The sequence below is a fragment of the Epinephelus fuscoguttatus genome, linkage group LG14 (genome assembly GCF_011397635.1).
Source record: "Epinephelus fuscoguttatus linkage group LG14, E.fuscoguttatus.final_Chr_v1".
NCBI classification, from domain to species: Eukaryota; Metazoa; Chordata; class Actinopteri; order Perciformes; family Serranidae; genus Epinephelus; species Epinephelus fuscoguttatus.
In genome coordinates this window covers 11,225,749-11,251,133 of record NC_064765.1, presented here as the reverse complement: position 1 = coordinate 11,251,133, position 25,385 = coordinate 11,225,749, and the positions used below count along the sequence as shown (strand labels likewise).

At 41.5% G+C, this 25,385-nt stretch overlaps 1 protein-coding gene across 2 annotated transcripts in view; it reads left to right on the top strand.

The window, feature by feature from the left end:
• The window catches only part of slc25a21 (solute carrier family 25 member 21), a 130,064-nt gene that overhangs the window by 90,068 nt on the left and 14,611 nt on the right, over positions 1–25,385 (top strand). For both annotated transcript variants that reach the window (XM_049596527.1, XM_049596528.1), the window contains one exon: positions 13,077–13,160. In XM_049596527.1, the coding sequence (XP_049452484.1) occupies positions 13,077–13,160 (84 nt within the window). The remainder of the gene's footprint in view (positions 1–13,076; positions 13,161–25,385) is intronic.

Genomic DNA, 25,385 nt, shown 5'->3' with positions numbered 1-25,385 from the left:
CCTTTCAAGTAGCCAAACCACTTCCAAATTATTGACGTTCTGTAACCTTTTCTATCCACAATTTCATACGTTTTTGAGGATAACACAAGCTCCTCTTCAGTTTAACCGCTCCTGACATCCACTCATTTTTCCCTCTTTTCATTATGTCCTTGCTACTTTCAATTCCTCCGAAACTTTGCAGTGAGAAATGGGCATGTACAATGATTCGCATCCCCAACACTGCAGATTAACTTCTGCTGCATGACATGCTGTTTGGATCCGACTCGGTATATCGATATCGAGTAAAAATTACTATAGTTTATCATCGTCATCGACATACATTTTATTGAGATCTCCTTTCGGGATTGTTTTTTTTGTCCAGCCCTAGAGTTTTATGAGAAATATTGAAATATGCCCATCTCAAGTGCTTGATTTGTCTGAAATATATTATATTCCGTTTACGATGATATAAAACAAAGAGAAGCGTTTTGATTACATATGTTTAGAAGTTTTTTCAATGAGAATGCACACACACCAACGTACAGACTAAACTCAGTGTCAGTACAAGCACGTCAGGTTGGATGAAGGCAAAATAGCTGAAATCATATTGGAAATACAGCAGGGCATGTTGGAGAGGAGCTGCGCACCAAAATTAGTTTTAAGGAACCATTTAAAGATCATGACAACTATTTACTCCACACGTGTGTGACACTTTTTTTAAAATCTGTGTTGCTTTTAAATGTACCGAATCCAAAAATAAAAATGTATCCAGACATTAAAACATTTTTTTCATTGTGAGTCACTCTGGATAAAAATCAAACCAAAATATAAATGTAGCATGCTTCACAAAAAGTAAGCCCTTAATTGCCCCTGACTCCCCCTCTCTCCGTCCTCCATGGGCAGGGGCAGGAATGTGGGGGTGAAGATGGAGGGTGCGATGCAGGGTGGGGAGGGAGGGCAGTCGTCAGTTTAGCAGAGAGAGACAGTGGGACCGGAGTTACAGCTTTTCATTAACCTGGAAACCACCTAGTTACATGGTTCATGGGCTGGTCTCAGCTCACTTGGAGGTAACAAAGGGTGTCGGGCGGCACTTTCTGCAGGGGGCTGTGCGCTCGGGGCACCCCATCTGACTCTGATCAGGTTCTCCCTCTCATTAGAGAGTTGTACTGAGCCTGCATTTCCCTTCATGTCGAGATCCTGTTACATGGAGCTCCACCCTTATACACATGCTTGCGCAAACATACTCACACTCATCTGAAAGCAACTTCCCATCACCCCTTTCACTTCCGCCTAAGATTGAAACCACGCCTTCCTTGAGTTTGTGTCCTCTGGAGCAGCTTATCCTGTCATTGTGAACTTCGTGCAGTTTCTACACCGTGCACGTGATCTGATCTGTTTGCTCCAAATATGTATTTTAACTCTTGACTCTGTTGTCCCTCTGCAGCCAAACTTTCTCTTTTGATTCCTCCTTTTGCCCGTACTCGTCATATTTTTCTCTTATTCACCTTTTAAAACTCCTCCCACTACACATTAGCTGTTTCTTCTGTTTTTGTGTTGTCTTATGTGGTTTTAGCTTTTCAGCAACCATCTCATGGTGGTTATGTTAATATAAACCATATTATATAACAACATCATCGACATCATGTTGAATGCATTGTTTAAACTTCCGTCATTCCTTCTGAGTTTGTAGTTTGTGGAGTGATTATGTAATGTTTTGTTTTGAACCTCTGTTGTACATGTGTTTGAGTAGATTTGTATTGAATTATGCAATTCTGTAAATTGTGTTGTATGACATGGCTGTCAGAGTCATTGCAAACCACTAAGCCTGCCAGTAGCCTGTTTCAAGCCTGATTAGAAAAACCTGGTACTGGCCCTTGCTCGCGGCAGTATCCATGGCAACACTACCTCCATTTGGTCACAGCACGCATGAAAGTGTGTCCCGCTTGGGGGGCTTGAAAGTGATCTTTGATGAGGGCTTTGACAGATGACGTCCAGTCTTTTCAGGGAACGTATGACAGCGCCAAGGATGGCCCAGAGGCTTGACTCCCTCCCACCTCTGTTTGCCCCCCAACTGCTTGGTGAACCCCAGTGCACTTATGGAGGAATCCCTGACACAACCCTCAAACAGCAGGGCACAAAGCAGCAGCAGCCTGATAGCTGATCTTTCCTTGTAAAGGAGCAGGCAGGTCAGCAGTCGTCAAGTCGGCTTCTAATCCCTCCGGTGCTGTGAGACTCCAGGGCAAGACTTTACTCACAGTGTAAAGCTAAAAACACATGCAGCGTGTGTGCAGGGTGAACTGAGCTCAGTCTGTGCATCGCTGCAGTGTGCGAGCCTGAGCAGGGGTGAGTCCAGTGCAAAAAGTAGAGAGCAAATCCTTGAATGAGCAAAACAGAGCAGCATATTCAACAGGCATTGGCATTCCAGTCGTGCTGTCTTGGATGATGCCTCAGTTGCCAATTAATAAAACTGTTCATCACAAGCTACCAAATATCAGACATCTCTGTGAACTGCCCTCTTCATCTCTTTAATATGTTTTCAATTAAACAAATAAATAATTGGTTTGGTTGAAATTATCATGAAAATTACATCATACTCAGTTTCACATGTCAATTTGGTAATTCTTGAATAATGTGAAATTTGGGGCCGAAAAATGGGGCATGCAGTTGGTCCCGGCAGTATCCAATGCATACGTAAGTGCAGCTTCATTTCTTTTCACCCTTTCCTGTCAACTAACTAATAAAAGCAAAATGCCAGAAAAATAAACTTTTAAAAGCTAAGCCATTAATTTTAATGTTGTGACAGATGTTGATGATGTAACTATCAGTCACAAATAGATGTGTGTGGGTGTGTCTTTGTGTGTGTGTTTGTTTGTGTGTGTGTGTGTGTGTGTGTGTGTGTGTCGTACTGGAGCACCTGTAATCATTATCAGTGAAGGGGTTCACGTTCCAGTACACTAATTACAGAGTGGAGACATTATGTGCTTTGATTTCACTAGACCCTGACTGTGCTGCAACCACAGTGCTGCCCCCCTGCTGCCCCATTTCTCTCATTTTATTTTTGACTTTCAAAACTCAGACATGCATGTATGTATGTCCTTTGTCCCGACTTCATGACCCCTTTTCCAAACAGTTGCAAGCCACATTTTTGCCACACGTAAAGAGACATTTAAACTAGACTGTAATGTAGATGGCCGGGCTGCAGTGGATGCATATTTCACATGAAAGAAACAATTAATTGTGTCGACAATAAAGCCCCCACAAAATAGCATTTTAAATCTTGTGTGTGATTTATCCTGGCTTCATATGAGTAGAGGAAACCTCTGCTAGCTGATAGGCTAATTTAAGCAATAGGCTAATGCTAATAATGTTGGCATGTTGTATTTGTGGAGAGAACGTGTCTAGTGTAAGAAGAATGTTTTTCAATGATGCTTGTGAGTTGAAATGAAGCTGAATTTTGTACTTTTTTAAACATTGTTGAGGATAGGCTTGTGTGTTAGGTGTGTTAGCTAAAACACTCAAACTTAACACAGTGGCATAGAAAGCCCACCACCAACTGGCATTTTGGAAGTGTAATTGAAATGCAACACAGAGACACCACTACACAAAGAGAAATGCTCATAATGGCATAGTCCACTTATGTAATACACCTTAAGGAAGTGGTTCCTAACTAGTGCATCTCAGTCCAAAAGTAGGTCACAGGTCCATTCTGAATGAACCACAAGTGACTTGCAAACATGTCAAGTATGTTAAACACACTTTATTTTGAAGTATTTTGAAGTGAATTTCCAGCACAGAGCTTTTATTTTGAAGTGCTGTTTTCTACTGTAGAGTAAGGCAAGGAGGCAGAATTTATACTATACTATACTAGCCTAACATGCACCTCCCCAAAAATGTAACCACACGTGGCAACACAGACCTCCTGTCTACTTTTGTATGCTGAAACCTTTTCCCTCAGTGGAAAGGAAACTTTTATTTACCGGTACTTTAATTTCACAGATAAGAAACAATAAATTGTGTAGATAATAAAGCCTCAACAAAAATAGCATTTTAAGTCTTGTGTGTAATTTATCCTTCAGAGATTTACACTTTGGAATTTGTCCAGGTTTCATATGAGCAGAGGACATCTCCACTCGTTGTAGGCTAATTTATACAATGTAAAATGCCATAGGCTCGTGCTTATAACATTAGCATGTTGTATTTGTAGGGAAAATGTGTTCAGCAAAAGACAAATACTTTGTCTGTGAATGCTGCGAGCTATAGTGAAGCTGTATTCGTGTTTGAAATTGTCTCTATTAAGCCATGTTTCATGTGTGTTTTAGGTGTGTTTTGAATCAACTAAACTTAACAGCACTCCACAGAAACCCCATCACTGCCTAGTGTTTTGGAGGTGTAACTGCAGAGTGACACAGACACACCACCACACAAGTATAAATGCTCACAACGGTGTAGGCTACAGCGTAGGGTCTTCCACATAAGTATAAATCCTGCTTAAGTGATTATCAGACAGCTGCTTGACAGACACAGCAAACTAGCTGGACTACATGGCCAAACACAAGTATGACGCTGAATATATTAAATTGTGTGGACCTTGAACTCTTGACTAAGGAGAGATCTGGACCCTGTTAGGGATGCACCAATCCACATTTTTTTCACTTCCAATCCGATCCTGATACCTGAATTTGGATATCTGCTGATACCGATATTATTCGATACCAGTGCTCTGTTTGCTTTAATATTATTATCATTATTGTTGATTTTATATGAGGCTGTAATAAACTCCTCTCTACAGGAGATATATGAGTATGAGTAGTATATCAAGTATGATATGCACGTATGTATGCATGTATGTCCCAAAAGGGAACTTGAGGTAAGTATAAGGTCAGAAAAGCAGGAAATCCTGTTAACAGGAAAAATCCCATCCTGAAAACAAATATGCAACTGCAAGGGTTTCAAATTGATTGTCAATATTTATTAAATTCCAAGACTGTGTTAAACTACTAGTGCAGCATACACTATCAAAAAACAAAAAAAATACCTGTCATATTAATCTGAACAGCGCAGATACAAATCAAGTAGACACTACTATGTAGTAGTGTTGTCACAGTACCAAAATTGGGACCCACAGTATGATACCAGTGAAAATATCATGGTTCTGAGTAGTATCAGGATACCACAGCAAAAATGAGGCAGATGTGCTTTCTGTCATTTATAAAAAGATAAATCACTTTTCTATAATACATCAATGATATTTCAATGGAATAAATTACTTACTGACCTATTCATACTTCAAAAACAGAATGAATAAGTGATTAACATAGGGGGGATCAAAATAAATAAAATACAAAATCAACCTAAAATCAACCAGCCACCCTCCTCCCCTGACAAGTAAAGAACGGCCCCTTAAGTGCGGTGAAGTTTGTGGAAATGTGAATGGCTCGTTTCCCCTCTGACACATCACATACCTGTGTGCCGTCACGGCTCGGCTGTTCAGGTACTTTTGGGAAGTTTTAGTTTCAAATGCGAGTAAAATACTTGCCATAGAGCTCTGTGGAAAACAAATCACTGTAGCATATATAAACAAATCTAACCTACAAGTAAAAATAAATTAATAACTTTCACTGCTTAAAGATAGTCAATAGCTCAGCTAATACCTGAAATGTCACTGGATACAAACCACTGCAGCAGCATACTGAGTGCCAGGTGGCCAGCGCACACCGTTATTGGACGACGCATGGACACTCACCCTCTTGCGATTGGACTTTGAACTTATCCCACAGTAGTGGTACCTGAGGTACTCCAACATTATGGTATCATATGTACTGTCGTGTTTTAGTACCATAGTCTATCGTTGTTGCCAGTATACCGTGCAACACTACTATGTAGCAATCATCATATCATTCAAGCAGACAACGTGAAAGCACAGACACGGCTGGTGGATCGGAAATTTCCAATCCGTGAATTACATTGGTATCGGAACTCAATACCGATACTGGATCAGATCGGCCCCATCCCTAGACCCTGTGGTTGGACCAGTTTGAAAACTTCGCCTTAAGGTCTCAGCCTGGTCCCTGCACCAAGTAATGTGTACATATTTACCCAAGTTGCACTCTAGTCCTGGTGGAAGTTGTTATCCCTCTCCAAAATGGCACTGTGGACAAATCTCCATCGAGCCCACGTGACGGCTGCTGCTGAAGTCAGTGAAAGCAGGAAAAGGCACATGTGACTTCTCTTTTGTTTAAAGATTAGCAATGGCTGCATGTGGGCATCGCATAGCACGTGTGTTGTTTCCCTGTGCTTGCTTCCTCATTCTTTGCATCTGTTAAAAAAAACAGTCTGGCTACCTGATAGACAGAATATTTTTTACAAAGGTGAAAGAGAAAGTGAATGACTTAGTACCACAGACTAAAAAGCCAGTTGCACACAGTCGTCACAGATCCTGACATTTCAGATTTTGAGAGGCATGTGCCAGGTTTGCAAACCAGCTGCAATTACTTACATAATTGCAGAGGTTTGTTGGCATGCACAGTATTGCAAAGAGCAGCACTTCTTCATACACTTCTTCCATAATTGCTCGATCTTTACCTCAGAGACCACACTCAACCTTGTTTATAAACCTTTGCGTGGCTGCTGCTTTCGAAGGTCTGCATCACTGACTGGATCCATAATACCTCATGTCACTCATAATGCACTTAAAATGACTGTATCTAAGGTACAGGATCTGGATGGCGTCCAGTAAAAGTGGCTACAGTCTGAAGTGGCCTTAAAGTCTTCATCCTAAGTTCTTAGTAATACCAGTTGAGCATAGAGTTGTCGTTTCTGTCCGAGAAAGATGTATGTGTCAGATAAGTGATGAAAGGAAAGCTAAATGGAGAAAGAAGACAGAGAAAGATAACAGTAGTGACAGCCTTTCACTTAAGATCCCTCTTTATCCAGGAGTTGGGCAATGGTTTTTCTTCATGCTGCTCATCAGTGTGCCTTTACAGTACCCCAGTTCACCTTTAGCAACATTACACTGCCCCAGGCCAAACAAGTGTCACTAAACACCTCAACACATCAAGTTACAGATGTTTACTAGGAATAAAGAATGTAACAGGGAGCATTTTATGCAACAATGAAGGCATTTGTAAAGATTGCTTTTAGCATCTTTGGGATGTTTGGTGGCACCGGCAGCAGAGATCTGCGTCTTGGTCTCTTGTGACAGGGCTTAGAAAAGATAATGCATCAAAGTATTAGTGACTCTCGGGTTTCCCTCTGGAAGCATGCAGGGCAGTTGTCTTCTGTCTGGAGCACACTGTGTTATAGCCTGTGGTTACCTGCTGTCAGGGGAGACTCCAAAATCCTGCAGCCTCTCCTCACATCAAAGTGGTTGTTACTGTCGCTCGCCTGGACCAGACTATCACCAGGAAGTCCTGACCTAGCTTGTCTGGCCTGCCGTCATCTGTCATGGCTTTTTTTTTTTTTCTTCTTCTTCTTCTTCCTGTTTTGCATCTTTCTCCGACATTGAAATTAGGGCTGTCGCAGTGAAGAAATTTTCCTTGGGTAGCTCAACAGCGTGAGCATGAAGTATTAGCATGCAGTATTACTGCCCATTTTTTAAATTGTTTTTGCACAGTGAAGTTAAGTTAGACCAACTCTTAATTTTACTGCTTTGTAAATCGCCTTTATTGTTAGTCTATCAGGTATATTGTTGCCAATTAAATGACAAAGATGACAATTAACCTACTTGCTCTGGATGAAGAGAAGGGATTCACCTGTTTGTGTCGGTTCAGTAATACACAGGGCTCCCACACCTTTTTACCAATTACTTTCTCAAAAGTTTTCCATGATCGAGTGCCCCAGGAATGAGTCCGAAAATCCAGAAATGAGTCATCATCTTTGCACTCGCAGTTCCATCATCTCAAAGTCAGTGGGTTTTTTGAATGGGTTTTTGGTTAGATGCATCAAAGCTTAAAAGACTTTCAGGTTTTGTTCCATGACATAAAATAAGTCAGGAACGAAAAAAAAGCATCATGGAGCGTTGTTCCTGTGGGCTCCAGCAACACTAAACCCCTGAGCTTGCCTGAGACGAATTAAGTGCACAAACTTGCTATTTTTAAATATCCCATTGAGAGGGACTCTCACTGCAGCCTGTTTTATTTTGTTCTGAAAATGTTGGCGTGCAGCCTCATTCTGTGAACAATAAACCAGGTGCAGACTGATAAAGTTAGTACTGGACGGAGCAGTGAGTGACAACAACCCTGCCCACGTGACGGGGGGTGTTTGCAGTGGAAACATTAGGGTCTAGGTACCATGTCTAAAGAGTTACTTTTGGTTCCAAAGGCACCATACTGAAAGTGTTTGGAAACAGGGCTTAAGATGTAATGCGGAAACAACATGGGCGCTGCTTTCCATCACAAAGTGATTTTGTCCCGTACTTGTTGCTGCACCAGTACATCCTCTAAAATTACTAAAATATTTCTGTACTATAAGTTTTCTAACTCATCTAGGTCTGTCTGCATGGACAGTGACTAAGAGTTACAACCTAATACATGTGAGCACAACAATTGACATGTAATATTACCATCAAATGAACTTTTTTTTTTCTGCCGTTTTTCTGGATACATGATGTCAACTCGGCAACTTGACTACCAAAATTTTCGCAGACTTTCAGATTTGTTGTTCTGACTTGAGGGGGTGTTCACATGAATTTTCACTGCCAGGAACTAATTTTCTCAGATTTCTTCGACACCGCAAGAATGCAGGGTAGTTTCTCTTCCATTCTCGTTGTTGTTAGGTGATGTTACCTCCACTGTGCCCTATCAGCCCTAATTAAAATTGTGAATCAATCTAGTTTGGTTCCTGTTAAAGAAAAGTTGTATGAGGAATACTTGCAGATCTGTGGATAAACAAGTTTTATGTTACTTTGGCTGTTGTATGTTATATATACATGCTATAATTAAAACGATTGCTCAAACATTAGTGCCGTAATTTCAGTTAACAGCATTTGGCCGAGGTTAAGAGACCCCAGTTTAAACACCCAAGGAATCCTTTCTGTTACGCAACCACTTACTGGAAATGTCCGTAAGACTGCTCATTTTTTCCACCTATCTGCTCCACTTCATTAGTAGCTTTCTAAATTTGCCACAGTCCTCTCTAACATATAGAGTGATCTGTCAGTCAAGCAGAAGTTTGTAATGCTCAAAACATCTGAGTCTCAGCCTGTCCTCGTGCTGTTTTATGCAGCTCTTTTCCTGCCCCTCCACACTAACACAGCCTGATCTCAGGTCACAGAGGTCACAGTATATGAGCAGACATCTGGACCGGCAAACTGGTCCCAACATCACCATAGGGAATCAGAGGAGTCATTTTTATCGGAGTGAGAAAGAATCCAGAGTGACAGAGGGATGTCGTAGCACATTTTACAGCCTAAGGAACTTTTTCTTCCTTTATCCACACCGCACCACAGCTTGCTCCATAACCCGGGCTCTTCCAGGGTCCAGTAGGTTTGCGGTGCTGGTGAAACCCAACCTGGCCTGATCCAGATCAAGCTCTGGCAGCCTGCCGTGTCACAAGCGCCAAAGGTTTATCACTTCCCCTCTGCTCCCATGTTGCATCTTCTTCCCCTAGACTTTATTTTCCTATTCCTCTCTCCAAAGGTCTGTCTTTATGGGCCTCCTCCTGCCACGCTCAAACACTTTTTACTTTAACAGTTTTGTCATTGATTCAGTCTATCAGTAATTTGTTTTATATCATGTTATTGTGCAGGATGGAGCTCAGTTGAAATCAACATTATTAGATTACATTTTTTTTGGCAGGCACTCTGTCCAAAGCATCTTAGAGTATGTGCAAACCACGTAGGAGCCAGAGCTGGATATCATTTAAAAAATTGGGTGTATCCCTTTGAACAAATAAGTGAAAGCATTTTGAGTGTCATACTCCTTGTTTTATACTCTTTTTATTCGTCCAACACACGTTTTACTCTCTGACAGTCAGTCAGCTCTGACAACCACGATGTCAAACAAGCAGCTATTGGATCCAAAGGAAACCCTTTTTATTTCTGGTTACACTCTCTTACTCTGAGGCAGAGATTGGATGGCTATAGTCACGATTGGCTGCATTTGCCATGTTGGACCATTTAGGTCGGAAAAGTGCTCTTAACCTCATGTACCAATGCAATGGACTTCTACCATCTTTATGGTCGCACTCATTAAAATTAATTGTCTGGCTGTAAAAAATAGATTTCCCCTTTTTATATTGCCTTCTGGATTGTCTTATGTACTTCAGATCTAACATGAGAAATAGCTGAACTTTCATCCTTTCCCCTTGGTGATTCACTTCTTCTTTTTCTTCAATCATATATTTTGTCTCTCTCCCTCTTTCTTTTTTTCGTCAGAGCACTTGGCATTCCTAAAGGGAAGGCATGAGTAGATCAAGGCTCTCACTGTAGCAACCAGTCCAAATACACAGCAAAACACATAAATTGTAATGTGCATACTGAGAGAAAATGGCACAGTTTGAAATATTACAGTATAATAGACGGCATAAGATAACTACCTGTTGTTGAATAGGTCATTACTTTTCTATATAGAGTGTTAATTTATATGTAGATCTGTCTAAATAGCTATAAATGTGATTTAATATCAGCGTTATTAGACCCTAAATTTTAAAGCGAGCAAGTCATCAAAAAGTGCCCTCATTTAATAGGGCATACTTTTAAGAGATCTCCTAAAAAGCACGGCCTGCCCCTTTAAAGGTAGGCCCATCAAGCCTCTGCCTTTTGATCAAACCCTCCTACCCCTTTCCCATAGGCATATTTTTTAACACCATCATTAATGAGCCTAACCTCAACATCTCGACCTCTGCGAGGTGACAGCCTGTCTTGTTGGTCCCCGGTTCGAGCCCATTACCACCGGGGTCTGGGAGCGGACACAGCTTTGTAAGGCCCTCAAGTGCCACGCTCCTGTCCATAAAATACAAAGAATGGGGCTCTGGCCTGCTACTCCGCCCTCATTTACCTTTTTGACTTCTTTGTGGACGCCTAGAATTTGTACTTTTATTAGCAGTGGAGGTCAGGTGGGCGAGGTCTTTGGGATTATTTACCCCTGAGTGCTTGTCCCGTTCACAGAAGCACCAACCTGCCCTCGCCTTCACCCTCACCTGGGCAGCTCTGGGCCTGTAAAGCACAAACACAGTGAGAGTGGTTTGGAAAGGAAAGGAGGGGGCACTCTTGATGAGCTCACAGATATCATCACCTCTGAGTGTACTGTATCTCCGCTAGCTTTCACTGATGATTGAAGGGAGATGCTCGGAGCGATGTGTTTTTAAAGAAGCCCCAGGGTTTTTCTTTGGGTCTTCTGTCTGCAGAGTTTACAATCCGCATGGCTGACTCCAAGGCCAAGTGACTCTGCCAGAGCCATCGAGGCTATCTTGTGCTCTTCTACAGCCAAGCAGTACATCTTCTTACTCACCGAGGCCTTATTAACAGAAACTAGAGCTTCTTGTCTGACAAATTCTCAAAAACAGAACCAGGACTCACTGAAGCTTTGGGTCTTATTTTCCACTGTTGGTTGCTGTGAAAAACGACATTAGCAGCTTCCTGGCCAGAGGCCTGTCAGTCCCCCTGCTGCCACAAGTTCTTCTGGTCCTCCCTATTATCTCCCACTCCCTTGGCCTTGCTGTTTGGTCCTTGGCTTTTATGACAGGTTAGGAGAGGGCCATGAGGAAATGAGGTGACCCCAGGGTCACGAGTGGAGTCAGGGGGCTGGAACCGGACCACGGCCCTGCCAACCCCACTCTCTCAGGGCCGGTTCGGGTCGAGGCAGGCAGAGCAAAGGAGACGGGGGGAGACTGTGGACAGAGTCCGTTCCATCCTTGACCCGAGCATCATATGCCTTTAATTAAGCCAGATTTGAATATGTTTACAAGCCCCAGTAGTCTTAAATCTTCCAGGTCTTTGCCCCCCTTCTGTACCCCTTATTCCACCATCCCCTCATACCTCAAGCCCTTCTTTTTCTTCTTCTCTTTAATATGGTGTCAGACATCTATTTATTATGCTGTTTTAACTGGTTTTCAGGAACGGGTTACAAGCTATTTGGGAATCCACCAAATAGGATTTGAGGGACACCCCTCTAAGATGTTAATCTGTTAGCGATATGAAAGGCCGCTCACCCCACTAAACCTCCCCCCTCCACTGGAACCTGGGGGCCCTTTATGGCCCCATCAGGCACCCGCATGGACGACTTACTGCTGACCTTGTGACCTGGCAGTTGAATCCATATGAGGAGGGAATCTTTCTCTTGTCATGTTCCCTCCTACTTTTGCTTTTGTTTCTACCCTCAGAGTTCCTCATGTTCTTTACTATTTGCAGGAAATGAATTAAAATGTGTTGTCATCTATCAGATTTTAAAACCATGATTTAGTTCATTGTGTTTTGTTAATCACTCTAATTAAGGGGTCTGAAATCACCACATTATCTCATGAGACCATTTAGTTTACCATGTTTTGTTGGAGTTTGGCTGTGTAAGCCATGTGGCACTTTATAATGAGATCTCTTCTTATCTCTTCATCTGTAACAGGCACCATTTATATTCATTCTTCCCCCCCCAACTGGTCTCCCACGTAAAAGATTTACACACAGCTCAGCAGCCTTTATTAGGGAGGTACCAGCGTGTTTGCTATACAACAAAAAGTCCTTCGACTGGCTCCATCATATTAAAAATTTACACGTAACTAAAGAGCTGTTACAATTGGCTTACTAGCATGTTAGTAGCTGAAAAGCTTGCTGCAGAAGGCCTGGTCCCGGGGAGTTGGATGGCTAATTGGATCGGTTGGGTTAAATAAATGTTTGAGTTCTCCCCTGTGCTGGAGGGACCTGGTGGCAGGAGCCTCTCATCTTAGCAAGGAAGGAAAAACAGCGGACGAAAGGGAGAGGAGAGGAAAATAAGGAGGGAAATGAGCTCATTTATAATAAGATCAGATTTATTCTAACTGTATTTTACACACAGGTGTCACAATGTAATTTATACAAGTAATGAGGACAAAAAACTAAAAGATGAGAGTAACAACAGTGTTACTAGCTGCTGTAATATTTACATTTGATGAGAACTTTGTCATTGCAGGTTCCAGATCCAAAGGGGAACCAGTGACCCCACAAGCTACAAGAGCCTGGGTGATTGCTTCCGGACCATCTTCCGCAATGAAGGGTAAGTTATCCAAAACAGTCGTTTCCAAAAAGTAGAGATGTTTTCATACCATTTTTTCCTTTCCAATTCTGATAACTGAACTTGAGTACTGAGTACCGATCTGATGCTTTATTTTTATGCCTCCGTGCCTACGATAACTATAGCTAGAGGCATTATGTTCTCAGGCTGTCTGTCCATATGTATGTGAGTATGTACGTTTGTCCATACGTATATATGTCGCTCCCGTTATTGTGAACGCAGTATCTCAAGACTACCTTGAGAATTTTTTTCAGATTTGGCACAAACATTCACTTAGACTCAACGATGAACTGATTATATTTTGGTGGTCAAAGTTCAAGGTCAGTGGGACCTTGCATCCATCTCATTCACGTGAATGTAATTCCTCAAGAACACATGACAGGAACTTCTTTAAAGTTAGCACAAACATTCATTTGGACTCAACAACAAACTGGTAAGATTTGGGTGGTCAAAGGTCAAGGTCACTGTGACCTGGCATCCATCTCATCTTGTGAACACGATATCTCAAGAAAGCCTTGAGAGAATTTCTTTAGATTTGGCACCAACGTCTACAAGGACTCCACAATGAACTGATAAAAGATTGTGGTCAAAGGTCAAGGTCACTGTTGTCTTGCATCCGTCTCATTCTTGTGGATGTTATATCTCAAAAAGGCCTTGAGGGAGTTTCCTCAAATTTGGTACAAATCTCTGCATGTAGTCAACAGTGAACAGATAAGAGATTAGTGGTCAAAGGTCAAGGTCACTGTTGCCTTGCATCCGTCTCATTCTTGTACAGTTGTACAATTTGGGCTTTACTGGTGGGACTTTACAGTGTAAATTATTGGTTATGGACCGAACACACTCAAACTCACTTGAGTTGCTCACTCACTAAACCAAGGTTTTATAGAGGACTAGTCCAGCTTATTTAACTTGTTTATCACTAAAGCAGCAGTTATACCTCATGTGATTGTAATCAACAAATTGTTTGTCAGACAACCTGTTCTTCCAGGGAATCAAAACAAGACTGTCCAGACTGAAGAGCCTCTCCACAGGCGCAATAGATAGCGTCGATGTTGTCAACACAACATTAAAAAGACATTATTATTTGATCAGTGACTGTAATGTGATCACTGAATTTAGAACAGTAGCTTAACGCATTACATTGCAGCATTACTGACAAATGTAATGTGATCACACCAAACACTGGTGTGGACTACATGTGTAGTGAAATGTAATGAGTCATGCTGCTTTATTCAAACAGGTATGTTGGCAAGGTGGTCTAGTGGTTAGAAAGCTGAAAGTGATACAGGTTTGAATGCTTTTAACCGTTGTGTCTGTCAACAGCCCATAGAAATATCCTGCAGCTCTGAGCATGTCTTATCACTCACTGCACCTCACACTGGAGAAGAGTGCAGCTGTTACTGAATTAATGTAAAACTTCCCCAACTGACTGGAGACAGTCATCCTGCCATGCTCCCTCCTCCTCTGCCTGCACTGTGACAGGACTGTGAGACAGTGCAGGTGCAGGAGAAAGTGGTTGCCACTCGCTCTGTTTACGGCGAGTCGACAGCTTTACAGCGGATATAAAGTTGATCTGCTGCGAGGTGTGAGTGAGCGCACGGTGAGAGGCTGTCGCGTGACAGTTGGAAATCCTATGTTGGCTGTAGTTCAACAGACACGGCTATCCTGCTACAGTAGCTGTGCCCTTTTCACCCCACGCACAAACACACACACACACACACACACACACACACACACACCCCCACACACACTGAAATTGGATGCCTTTGTGCCTGCATGCTTTTTGGGTGTGTCCCCTGGGAGTAGGTCCGCATGAATTTCCAGATAACTCTGACACAATAAAATTGTTGCCAAATTACACGGCATCAGCACCATCAACTATGACAGCCATTTGACTGATGGCTCACTCAACAAGGCCGCGGAACACGTCGGAGAGTCACCACAGACAGAAGATCCACTTTCTTGTCGACCAATTATCACTAACAGTATATTTGTGCTGAGGCTGTAATCATTCCCCAGTAGCACATTGCGGATTACCTCCAGGCCAAACCACTTAGTTATAATTTATACAAATAGTGTAAGGCCTCACTGTTGTAGAATTATTATTAAAAATAAACACTTGCCGTCAGCTCATGGCAGGACCGGGCTAACACCAGGCCTCACTCTCTCTCTGAGGTGATGAGAGAAGAAACCTGAGCTCTCAGCTCCGGCTCTGTGATTAAACTGAAGAAAGACATGGAAATGTGCACGTGACACCATCTCTAAGACCATCTGAACCTGGACACAATAAATGTTGATTTTATGTAGCAGCAGGTCACATTTTAGGCGCTTGTATTAAAGAAATGAGTGTTGCAGGGTGGTTTATTTTTGTTAAAAACTCAAACTTATAAATCAAGACTTTTTTAAATCACGTAAATATAACATGAAATCCTGTAGCTGTGCTCATAAGTGTGTGACAGTGTGAACTATGCTCACCAACACTTGGTTGGTGTATTGCCTTACAGGCCACGCTCCCTTTTCTGTTGCATGTGGGTGCAGCAGCATGAGCATGTGTTAAGTGTTTCCGTCTGGAGGGAAACAAAAAGACTCTATTCTCGAGCATTCTTTACCAGTGTGGTATCCAGAGACTGGGTCGGGACCCAAAGCACGGCCACAGGAATATTAAAAAGGTCCATGCATTACAGCAGAGCGTGTTGGCCCGCATACAGTAGATCAGTGACTAATGCCTGGAACTAACAGTGCAGGGTTAAAGGCGGGGGGGTCCACTCCAGCTGGGACCACCCATCCAAAACATATATACATTTATAGAAGTGTGAAGAAGTGCAGATAAGCGTGTCCACCAGATTATATGCTCTGTGTTTTGCTACAGTGAAACAGACATGCTTTGTATGGATCATGTTAAAGGAATAGTTCAGCATTTCAGGAAACTTCAAGTGTTGATTTCCACCTCAGTTTTTACATGGGTTAAACTGGACATGTGTTAATTAGTGAGCTTCAGAGGTGCTGTTAGTTTGTTCCCTTTGGACAGAACCAGGCTCATTGACTCCCTCTGTTCCCAGTCTTTATGCTAAACTAAACTAACCAGCTGTTGGCATTAACTTCATATGTAGTGCACAGATATGGGTGTCGATCCTCTCATCTAACTTTCAGCAAATATTAAATAAGTGTATTTTAAGAAATGCAAAATTATTCTCTTTACAGCATGTTCTCCATCTGAAATTTTAAAAAGAGGAGCGAGTTTGTTTGAGTAACGTTCTTTATAAAGTAGGACTATGACCAATGATTATTTTCATTGTTGATTTTCTGCATTAATCGATTAGTTGTTAGGTCTTTAGACCCTTTTAGGGCCAATGTCACAGTGATGTCATTTTATTAGCTGGAGGTAAAACACGACTCGCCACCACAGGGCTGTAGGCTACATAGGACTCTCAAAATGTCGTCTTGTTGTGTTATTGGGAGCCAGAATAGAAGGAATCATGACTCAAAAGTTAAATGTTATCACATACCAGCCACCACTGCCCGTCACCAAAAACAAAGACAACTATGGTTAAATGCAGTAAGACAAAAGGACTGGACGGAGCTGATTATCAAAAATGCTCACATGTGCAGCGCACACTTCATATCAGGTTAGGGGAAATGTATTACCTGTTGTAGGGATGAACAGCATTATGTGTATTAATGGTTATCATGTCCACCACATCAGAAACTGGGGAGGTATTACAAGGAATATTGGATTTCTCTGTAACACTAACTTTTAGCACATTAGCAAACATTAGCTTTGATTGCACCTGATCCACTAAAATGTGATAGTATTAGAGCTGACCAATGTATTCATATTATATCAATATCATGATATGAGACTAGATATTATCTGTATCAGTGGTTCCCAGATTTCTCCGTAGTCATTAGTTCAAGGTCCACACAGTTTAATGTATTTAGCGTCATACTTGCGTTAGCCATGTTGTTGAGCTAGTTTGCTGTCTCTCAAGTAGCTGTCCGTTAGTTACTCACTCTACAGCAGGAAACAGCACTTTGAAAGAACTGCCTTGTGCCCAAATTTCACTGTACTTAGAAAATAAAGTGTGTTTTTTAGAAACTTGACATGTTTGCAAGTCACTTGTGGTCCACTCAGAATGGACACCCGACCCACTTTTGGACCCCGTCCCACCAGTTGGGAACCGCTGGTCCACAAATAGCACATTTAATAATATTTTTTTCTTTTCTGTGCTCACTTTAGATATGAATTAATAATCATTTTCTGCCTTGTGATGTTCATGATACACCAAAGGAAGTTTGGTGCCTTTATCTGGTGAATCCTGTTCACTGCTAATTCTGCCCACGTGTCCCTGTCAGTGACAATGTCAAGGTCACATTAGATGCTGGGAAAGTGAAAATATTTGCAGATGAAGCATGTCTGCTTGTTTACATGTTGAAGTGTTCCCTCTGGCGACTCATATTTCCCATGGAGTGGTATTTCCTCAAAGCGGTAGTGTGAAAATTAACAAGTCTGCTGACGGAAATGATCTGTTACTTCATATATTTACACATTTAAACTGTTAGGAAGTCAGAATTTGTGCCTGATGGAAATTATCCGCCAGTTTATGTAATCTTGTCGGTCATGTCAGTGCTATGCTCCTCTCCAGATGGATTGAGGCTGTTAAAAAAGGAAAGGTTTATGAAAATGAAAGACAAATCATACACACACACACACAGCCACACACACACACATTCACACCCCCCCCCCCCCTTGCTTTGTGTCAGAGGGTCATTTGTTTAGGAAAGCCAAAAAAGGGACTTAGTGTGTATTTTACATTGGGAGTCAAATAAGGATTCAAATGATGGCCACTCACTAGAGGCCATATTTGCTCTGTAACAAATTTCACTCCTCCTTCATCACCTGGCGGCTCCCCAGCCTGACCACACCCGGGAAATCTGTGGCTACCATTTGCATGGACAAAGAGAGCAGAGGAAGGGTCTTGTGTCTGGCTGAAATAACTTGTTTACACAAATGATTCGAGGGATTAATTTTGGCTTCGAGGAGGGATTTTCCTCTTCCATAATTGCTCACTCCAGTATTATTATTATGATTATTATGGCTTAACTTCAGGTGTCAATGACATAGGTTGGCTCTGTCACCTGATCACAAGTGTTTTGATAATTAGATGTGGTTCACTGCTGTTTTTTGGAGGTTACTGTGGATACTGTGCACACTGGAATGGCCCGTCCTTCTTCTCAGGTTATATTCAGGGGAAATGTGTGCCGACAGCAAACATATTTACACTTGGATCCAATCAACCAAGATCATCTCTGTTGACTTGTAGAGAATGTTTTGACAACAGAGCTGGTGCCTCTTGTTCACAAGATACAGTCAGTCACGCCACGTTGTCCTCTTTGTCCACAGACCTGTGTTAAGTATCAATATGAACTCTCTTATACTTTCTCTCTCTGCCTGTAACCTTAAAGCAGCTTTCTGCCATTCTGCTTGGCTTCCATTGTTTTTAATTGGTTAGATGACTTAAAGGATAAGGCTTTAAGTCCCTCTGAAGACGTGCATCTTTAAAACAGGTCATGATAAAAAACTATGCAGTTATTGCAACATTACGCAGTAACTGGTATTTCTGTGATTTGGCGGCACTCCACTTTCAGAGTGGCACACCAAATTGTGCATGCAGGGTTGCAAACTGTTTCTACTGTGCAGACATAAGCTGTAGTGATGGCTAATGGTTAAAGAAAGACAAGGCAAAAGCAGAGTGTGCATCTCTGACAATGTTATTTATAAAGGTGACATAGGCTGTAACGTCATCGATGTCATCCTTGTCTCATGGAGTCTCATGATCAGCGTTACATGCATATGTCGACAAGCTGAGATATTTGGAACTAGTGGATATGACGTCAGAAGCCAAGGAACTATGTCAACTGACAGGGTTAGGGTTGCAACAATATGAAATTTTCACGGTATCATAACCGTCTCAAGTTCAAGTTGAAGGTGTGAGAAAGAATAGTATCAGTAACATTGTTAACACTGTGCTACATTACAGAGAAATACAAAACCGTACTAATGAACCTTCATTAATATAGGCCTATATTTTATCTACAAGAGCACATCACACACTGAGCGAGCCGCCTGTTAATGACGCTGTGGGCTAATGGGCATGTAGCTACTTCCATGTTTCACATGATATATCATGTTTGTAGTTGACCAATGAAGATGAGTTTACATATCACCTTGGGTTTGTCCTTCACCTTCTCAAAATGATCCCACACTTTGGATTTCCTGCCCGACATGTTATTAACTAGTCTGTGGAATAACCGCAGGTACCAGCCCTGGAAATTAGGGGCTGTACACATGCTGCGCCTTTAACCGCCTGGAAAACACGAGGTTGGACGCTGGGTGCTACTCTTGTGCCTTTTTTGTGCCAGCTCTCAAGAGCACAGCGGCAGGTTGCATCTGAGGTTGCCAAGCAACCTTAACAAGCATTGTATCGTAGCCTATTTACCTGAAATCCTGAGAACAGAGCTGATCTTCTTCTAGGCGCTGCTTATAAGTGTGTAGGCCTATCGTCTGTGGGGCAGATGTAAAGCTCTTGGTAGCTCCGCAAAAACTACACAACACCTAGAGACAAGGATTACATTGATAAAGTTACAGCCAATGTCACAATCACTACAGCTTACATCAGGACAGTGTAAACAATTTGCAACCCTTCATTAGTTTAATTGTTGGTTTATACTTGTCCTTCCTCTGGCTGGGTCACGCTCTTTTTTTCTCATTTGCATCATCTGTCTGTGCCGTGGTGTCCGTACTAAGAATACTGAGCTAGCTATCTTTTTTTAAAGTCTTTATTTCAGACCTGCAACATACAGAGTATCAAAAGAAAACATCAGATGAAGAAAGAAAAAGCAGTGCCAAACAGATGAGCTGGCCATTTTTCCTATTACAAGTCAGTATAATGTTGCATTTACAAATGGCTAAATAGTTAACCAAAACAGGTTGGGCTATGATTTGTAGCAAACACTTTTCAAACAGGAGAAAATAGCATTTGTGGGGACTATTTGAGCTGTGAATTAATACACATTAGCTGCTCCAGTGTGTGTTTACAGTGTATATTGAATCAACTCCAAATGAACTACACTGCCCTTGTTCATCATAACGAAGGACCGTGTCACCAAGTGCACCATTGTGGCTCATTGATGTGTTTACAGATAGTATTTGGACAACAATGGAGCTCTATGGCCCAGAGAGATGATGTATATCAGGGTTTGGCCTCAGACACAAAACTTCACAGCAGATTAGTTCATTGATATTTTTGGTCTTTTCATGTGAGCCGTTAACGTTAAGTTAAATATAGATTATCAGACTTTATCCTCAAATCTGACCCAGCCTTTAACTATAACAAGGGTGCAGCTAGTGATATTCTTATCCTCATACCTTAAAAGAAAGGTGACCTCAGAGCGTTTCTTCCGTTTCACCATTACACCTCGCCATAAACGCTATTTGTGAGGTGTTTGACCTCGGCTTTGTGTGGTTGTGAACTTGTGAACAACCTACTTATTTTGCATTTTCCGTGACCAGAATATAAACAAGGAAGTGTGGAAATCTGAAAAGCTTTTGACAGCTGGTGACCGCAAAAAAAAAAACAGAAAAGGTAATTCTGGCATGCAACAGGTTGGTGTATTGTAACACGCTAGTTTGGTTCCCTGCTCTGTAAGAAATAAATTGACACCTCCTTGATCATCTTGTTTACAGCCTGAAACCAGTGTTAGAATGTGTCAAAATAGCCCTCACACTGGCATTATATTTTTATATATTATTACACATTATAAATTTAGTTGCCGTAGTTTATATTTTATGGCCCTGAACTATTCCCACTGGCTGGTTGCTTAATCATGCACAGAAATGCTCAAGGGTGGAGATAATTATTTAATTGAACCCTTCAGTGCCATGAACATTTTTATTAGTTCCAAAATGTATGAAGATAATCTTGTGTTTACTCTTGTTAAAGATAAGACCTGTTGTACTTGTTTCACTTTGTGGCGATCCCCTTAAAACAACATGTAGGAAATGAGAAAAGTAGCATGCTGTTGCCAGTGACAGTTTGTTGTCAGCACAACAGCTAATGATTCCAGTTTTCTGATGCTTCAGGTGTGCTATGTTTCAGGCCTGGGGCCTCTGCCACAGACAGTTTACTGCTGCCCTCTAATTAAATAGATTCATGTGGTTAGAGAGACAAAAACTTTCAGACAGTAAATATTTGAAAATCAATCAGAAAGTGTCTGTATAATTTTATCTGATTGACAACTTGTCTGACATCATTTGCCCTGTTAGTGTGAGTGTGGGGAAATGCACATGTAAGCTCTTCTGAGTGTATACGAAACATGCTTCATATCCTCTTTGTAAAACAGAAAACGTACTACTATCTTCTTACATGTATACACCAAAGACCCCTCAGGCCTCTGGGGGGGAACCTCCGCTGTCGTGTTGAACTCTGACTGATGTGACATGGTTCTAATAATGGTTATATTCATGTATGTTGAAAATGTATCAACATACATGAATATAACCATGTATGTTGAAAATGTATCTGATTAAATGAAATCCGAAATCTGAAAACATCATACAAATGTCACATTTTGAGGCGGCTTTAGAAACACCAAAATCATGTTCCCAGTATGAAGTCAATCAGATGTGATATATGATAATCCCACAGAAATAGAATTTCTGTTGATAATCCATAAAAATTTATATAAGTTACTGTGTAAATTTAATGCTTGCATGAGATTTATGATAAATAAGGTAAGAAAATGGTGGTCACCAGTTAAAATATTACTTCAACACGTAGCGTTTCAGTAAGGACAGTAAGGGTGCTTTCACACCTGTCCTGTTTGGTTCGGTTCAGTCAAACTCAAGTTCATTTGCCCCCTAATGGTTAAAGTATACTTGTTGCATGAAACGCGTGCATGTGCACTTTTCGTGCATGTTTGGCTGCCATGCTTATTTTGCAGTCGTTTGGCACGTAGACCACACACTTTGCTGTGAGGTAGCGTGACACATATGTGAGATGCAATATTGACATGAACGCTAGAGGCGCTCATGCGAAGTATACCTAGAGACTGTGAACGTGAGGTCGGAGGTCATCACAATGGCGGTGAATAATTTTGAAGAGAGGCTGTCGGATCTTGTCCGTAATTATAAGGCATGGTGTGGGTGTTGTGATGCTGTATGTGCAGTTCAATGAGCGACAGTAGCTCATCAAAAGCATCGACAGACATGCGGAAATATTCCCTGTGCTTTTCCTCATCGATTGCTCGCATTGGTAAAACAAGGGAAACAAACTCCCCATGTGATTGATAAGGGGCCGCACATACCATCTCCAATGGTGGCTGAGACGACACCTTTTCCTCTGCCGAGATCTAAACAGCAATAAAATTATGATCTCCTCTTCATTGAGAGTGTCCATGTTTGTGTTTATCTGGAAAAATACTGTCACCGCTTTCTTCACTTTTCGCGACCTCTGTGTCTAAGTGCTGCGGTCTGCCCCTAGCGGAGACTACCACTATCAGGCATTTTGGTTGCAACGACGAACATCCATGGTGCAGCAAGTATACACACAGGTGCAGCACACCATGTACGCGTACGTTTGGCCACGCAGCAAGTATACTTCTCGATCTTAAGTGTGGTTCGTTTGGGCAGGTGTGAACACAGCAATCATACTCAGATGTGCACCAAAACAACCGGACTGAGACCTTCTTGAGGAGGTGGTCTCAGTCTGGTTACAAACAAACTCTGGTGTGGTTCATTTGTGGTGAGAACATGTTCCGACCTGGATCTGAACCAACTGCAGTCACATGACACATTGTTTGAGCATGTTACAGTCCTGGAGGATTATTAATGTGCACCTCCTCCTGTACTACCTTAATATGCACATTCAGCACATCCAGTGCATCAAAACATTGTTTTCTAGTTGGAGCCGCGCCTCGTTTTCAAACTGTATGGTTTGACTAAAATGAACAATGACAGCAATATAGTCCATGATGTATACCTAGCAACATCACTGCTGTATGTTTTAACTCTAGATAAAGATCATTAAAACATTTGTATACATCTCAGAAACACCCAGTCACATTTCTGTTTACTTTAACAAGTGTGTAAAAAGGGATTTACATAAAACTAACAATCTAACCAGGCTGACCATTTACTCTGTAAATATACTTCATAAAATGGATTGCTTACAAATACACTCCCTGTAAAGTGTAGGCATACATCTCTATATACATAACTCACTGTATCATTTTATTATTTTTCCTACCTCCAAGTACGCTCTAAATCACGGCTGGACGTATGATTAAGCAAAGGCAAAGTACCAAATTGACTAAAATTATACAGCTACCGTCTTTTGAAACATCCAGTATATCAAAGTCTGAAATAAACTCTTAAATCATTTCATCTGCAGATTCCTGGAGAACTTGTTTGCCAGGGTTTGTGGTTTAAAAATATATCATGGTAGTCATGGTGCCAAACAGCAGCAATATACTTTCTGTTTCCATTTTGTGAGCTTGGTATTAGTCCTGCAGTCTGTAGTCAGGATTTATCTCAGAGCTGATGTATTAGCCTCCACGTATACAGTAGCACTCAAAAACAGGCAACTGAGTGTCTCTGCATAGATATATATGTTTTGTGAATTGGCTAAACTGGCCCTTTAATGCACTACTGTAGCAGATGTTATCATTGTATGGTAATTAAGTAGATGCGTAGATTAACGTGGAAAGACTGCACGACATGACCTGACACCGATAATGCAGCCGTCACAAAGTTATATAAAGACTTGACTGACGCCGTTTATACGTACAATGCTTTGAACAAAAGTGTGACAAATGAATAAATGTAAATGATGGATTCCACAACAGCTAATTGATTTTAACATCTTACAGATATAGATGGGAGCCAATGGGTGCCTTGAATGACAAAATAAATACAGTCGGAGCTGTAAAACATAAAAATAAACACTTTTTAAGCCTCCATGCTAACAGTAGCCGTAGCCATAGCCGTGTGCATTATTTTTTGGGTTGTCCGTCTGGCCCATTCTCGTTAAAGTGATAGACTTTCTTTCTTCAAATCTGGCACAAAGGTCCCCTCGAACTGATTACATTTTGGGTAGTCAAAGGTCAACTTGTCTATCTTATTCTTGTGAACATGATACTTCAAGAACACTTTGAGGGAATTTCTTAAAATTTGGCACAAACATTTACTTGAACTCAACTGAACTAATTAGACTATGATGGTCATAGCTCCAAGGTCAAGGTCAGTGTGACCTTGAATCTGTCCTATTCTCGTGAACACGATATCTCACAAACACCTTCAGGGAATTTCTTCAGACTTGGCACAAACATTTATTCTTACTAAAGAATAAACTGATTAGAAGTTTGAAGGTCAGAGGTCAAGGTCGGTGTGACCTTACAAAACAAGTTTTTGGCCATAACTCAAGAATTCTTGCACTGGGGCGTCGGTGGCTTAGTGGTAGACCAGGCGACCCATGTACAAGGCTGTTGCCGCAGCGGCCCGGGTTCGACTCAGTTAATTACGACAAAACTTGACACATATGTCTAACAGGATATATTGATGAAGTGATGACTGTTTTCCATGGTTTGCAAATGGCTAATGTAAGGTAAACTGTACATTATTGGTATTGGATAAAACATGCAAAACCACTGGTATTGTTCTGTAAGGCCCAACTTCTTTTTATATATTGAGATGTTTTTGGATGTTTTATATTGATGTTTTGTATTGATAGTGAGTAGACAGATATGAAAGGGGAGAGAGGGGAGGATCTGCAGCAAAGGGCCCTGGTCCACTATTGAACCCTGGCTGTTGCGGTATGGACTCGACTAAATGGTACGCACTTTACACAGTAAGCTATTAGGGTGTCATGTAAAGCTTAACTCCTTAGTCATGTCACTCACTCACTTACATGTCAGTTACAAACAAACTCTGGTGCAGTTCATTTGTAACCAGCTCAAGACCACCTCTATATAAGTTTGGTTGTTTTGGTGTGCACCTAAGTGCGATTGCTGTGTTCACACCTGCCCAGACAGACCTCACTTAGAGGGTAAACAAACTTGAGTTCGATTGAGCCGAACCGAACGGCAGGCGTGAAAGCACCCTGAGGTAACAAAAACATGATTCTTACTTTCAAGTCATTATAAATTAATGAA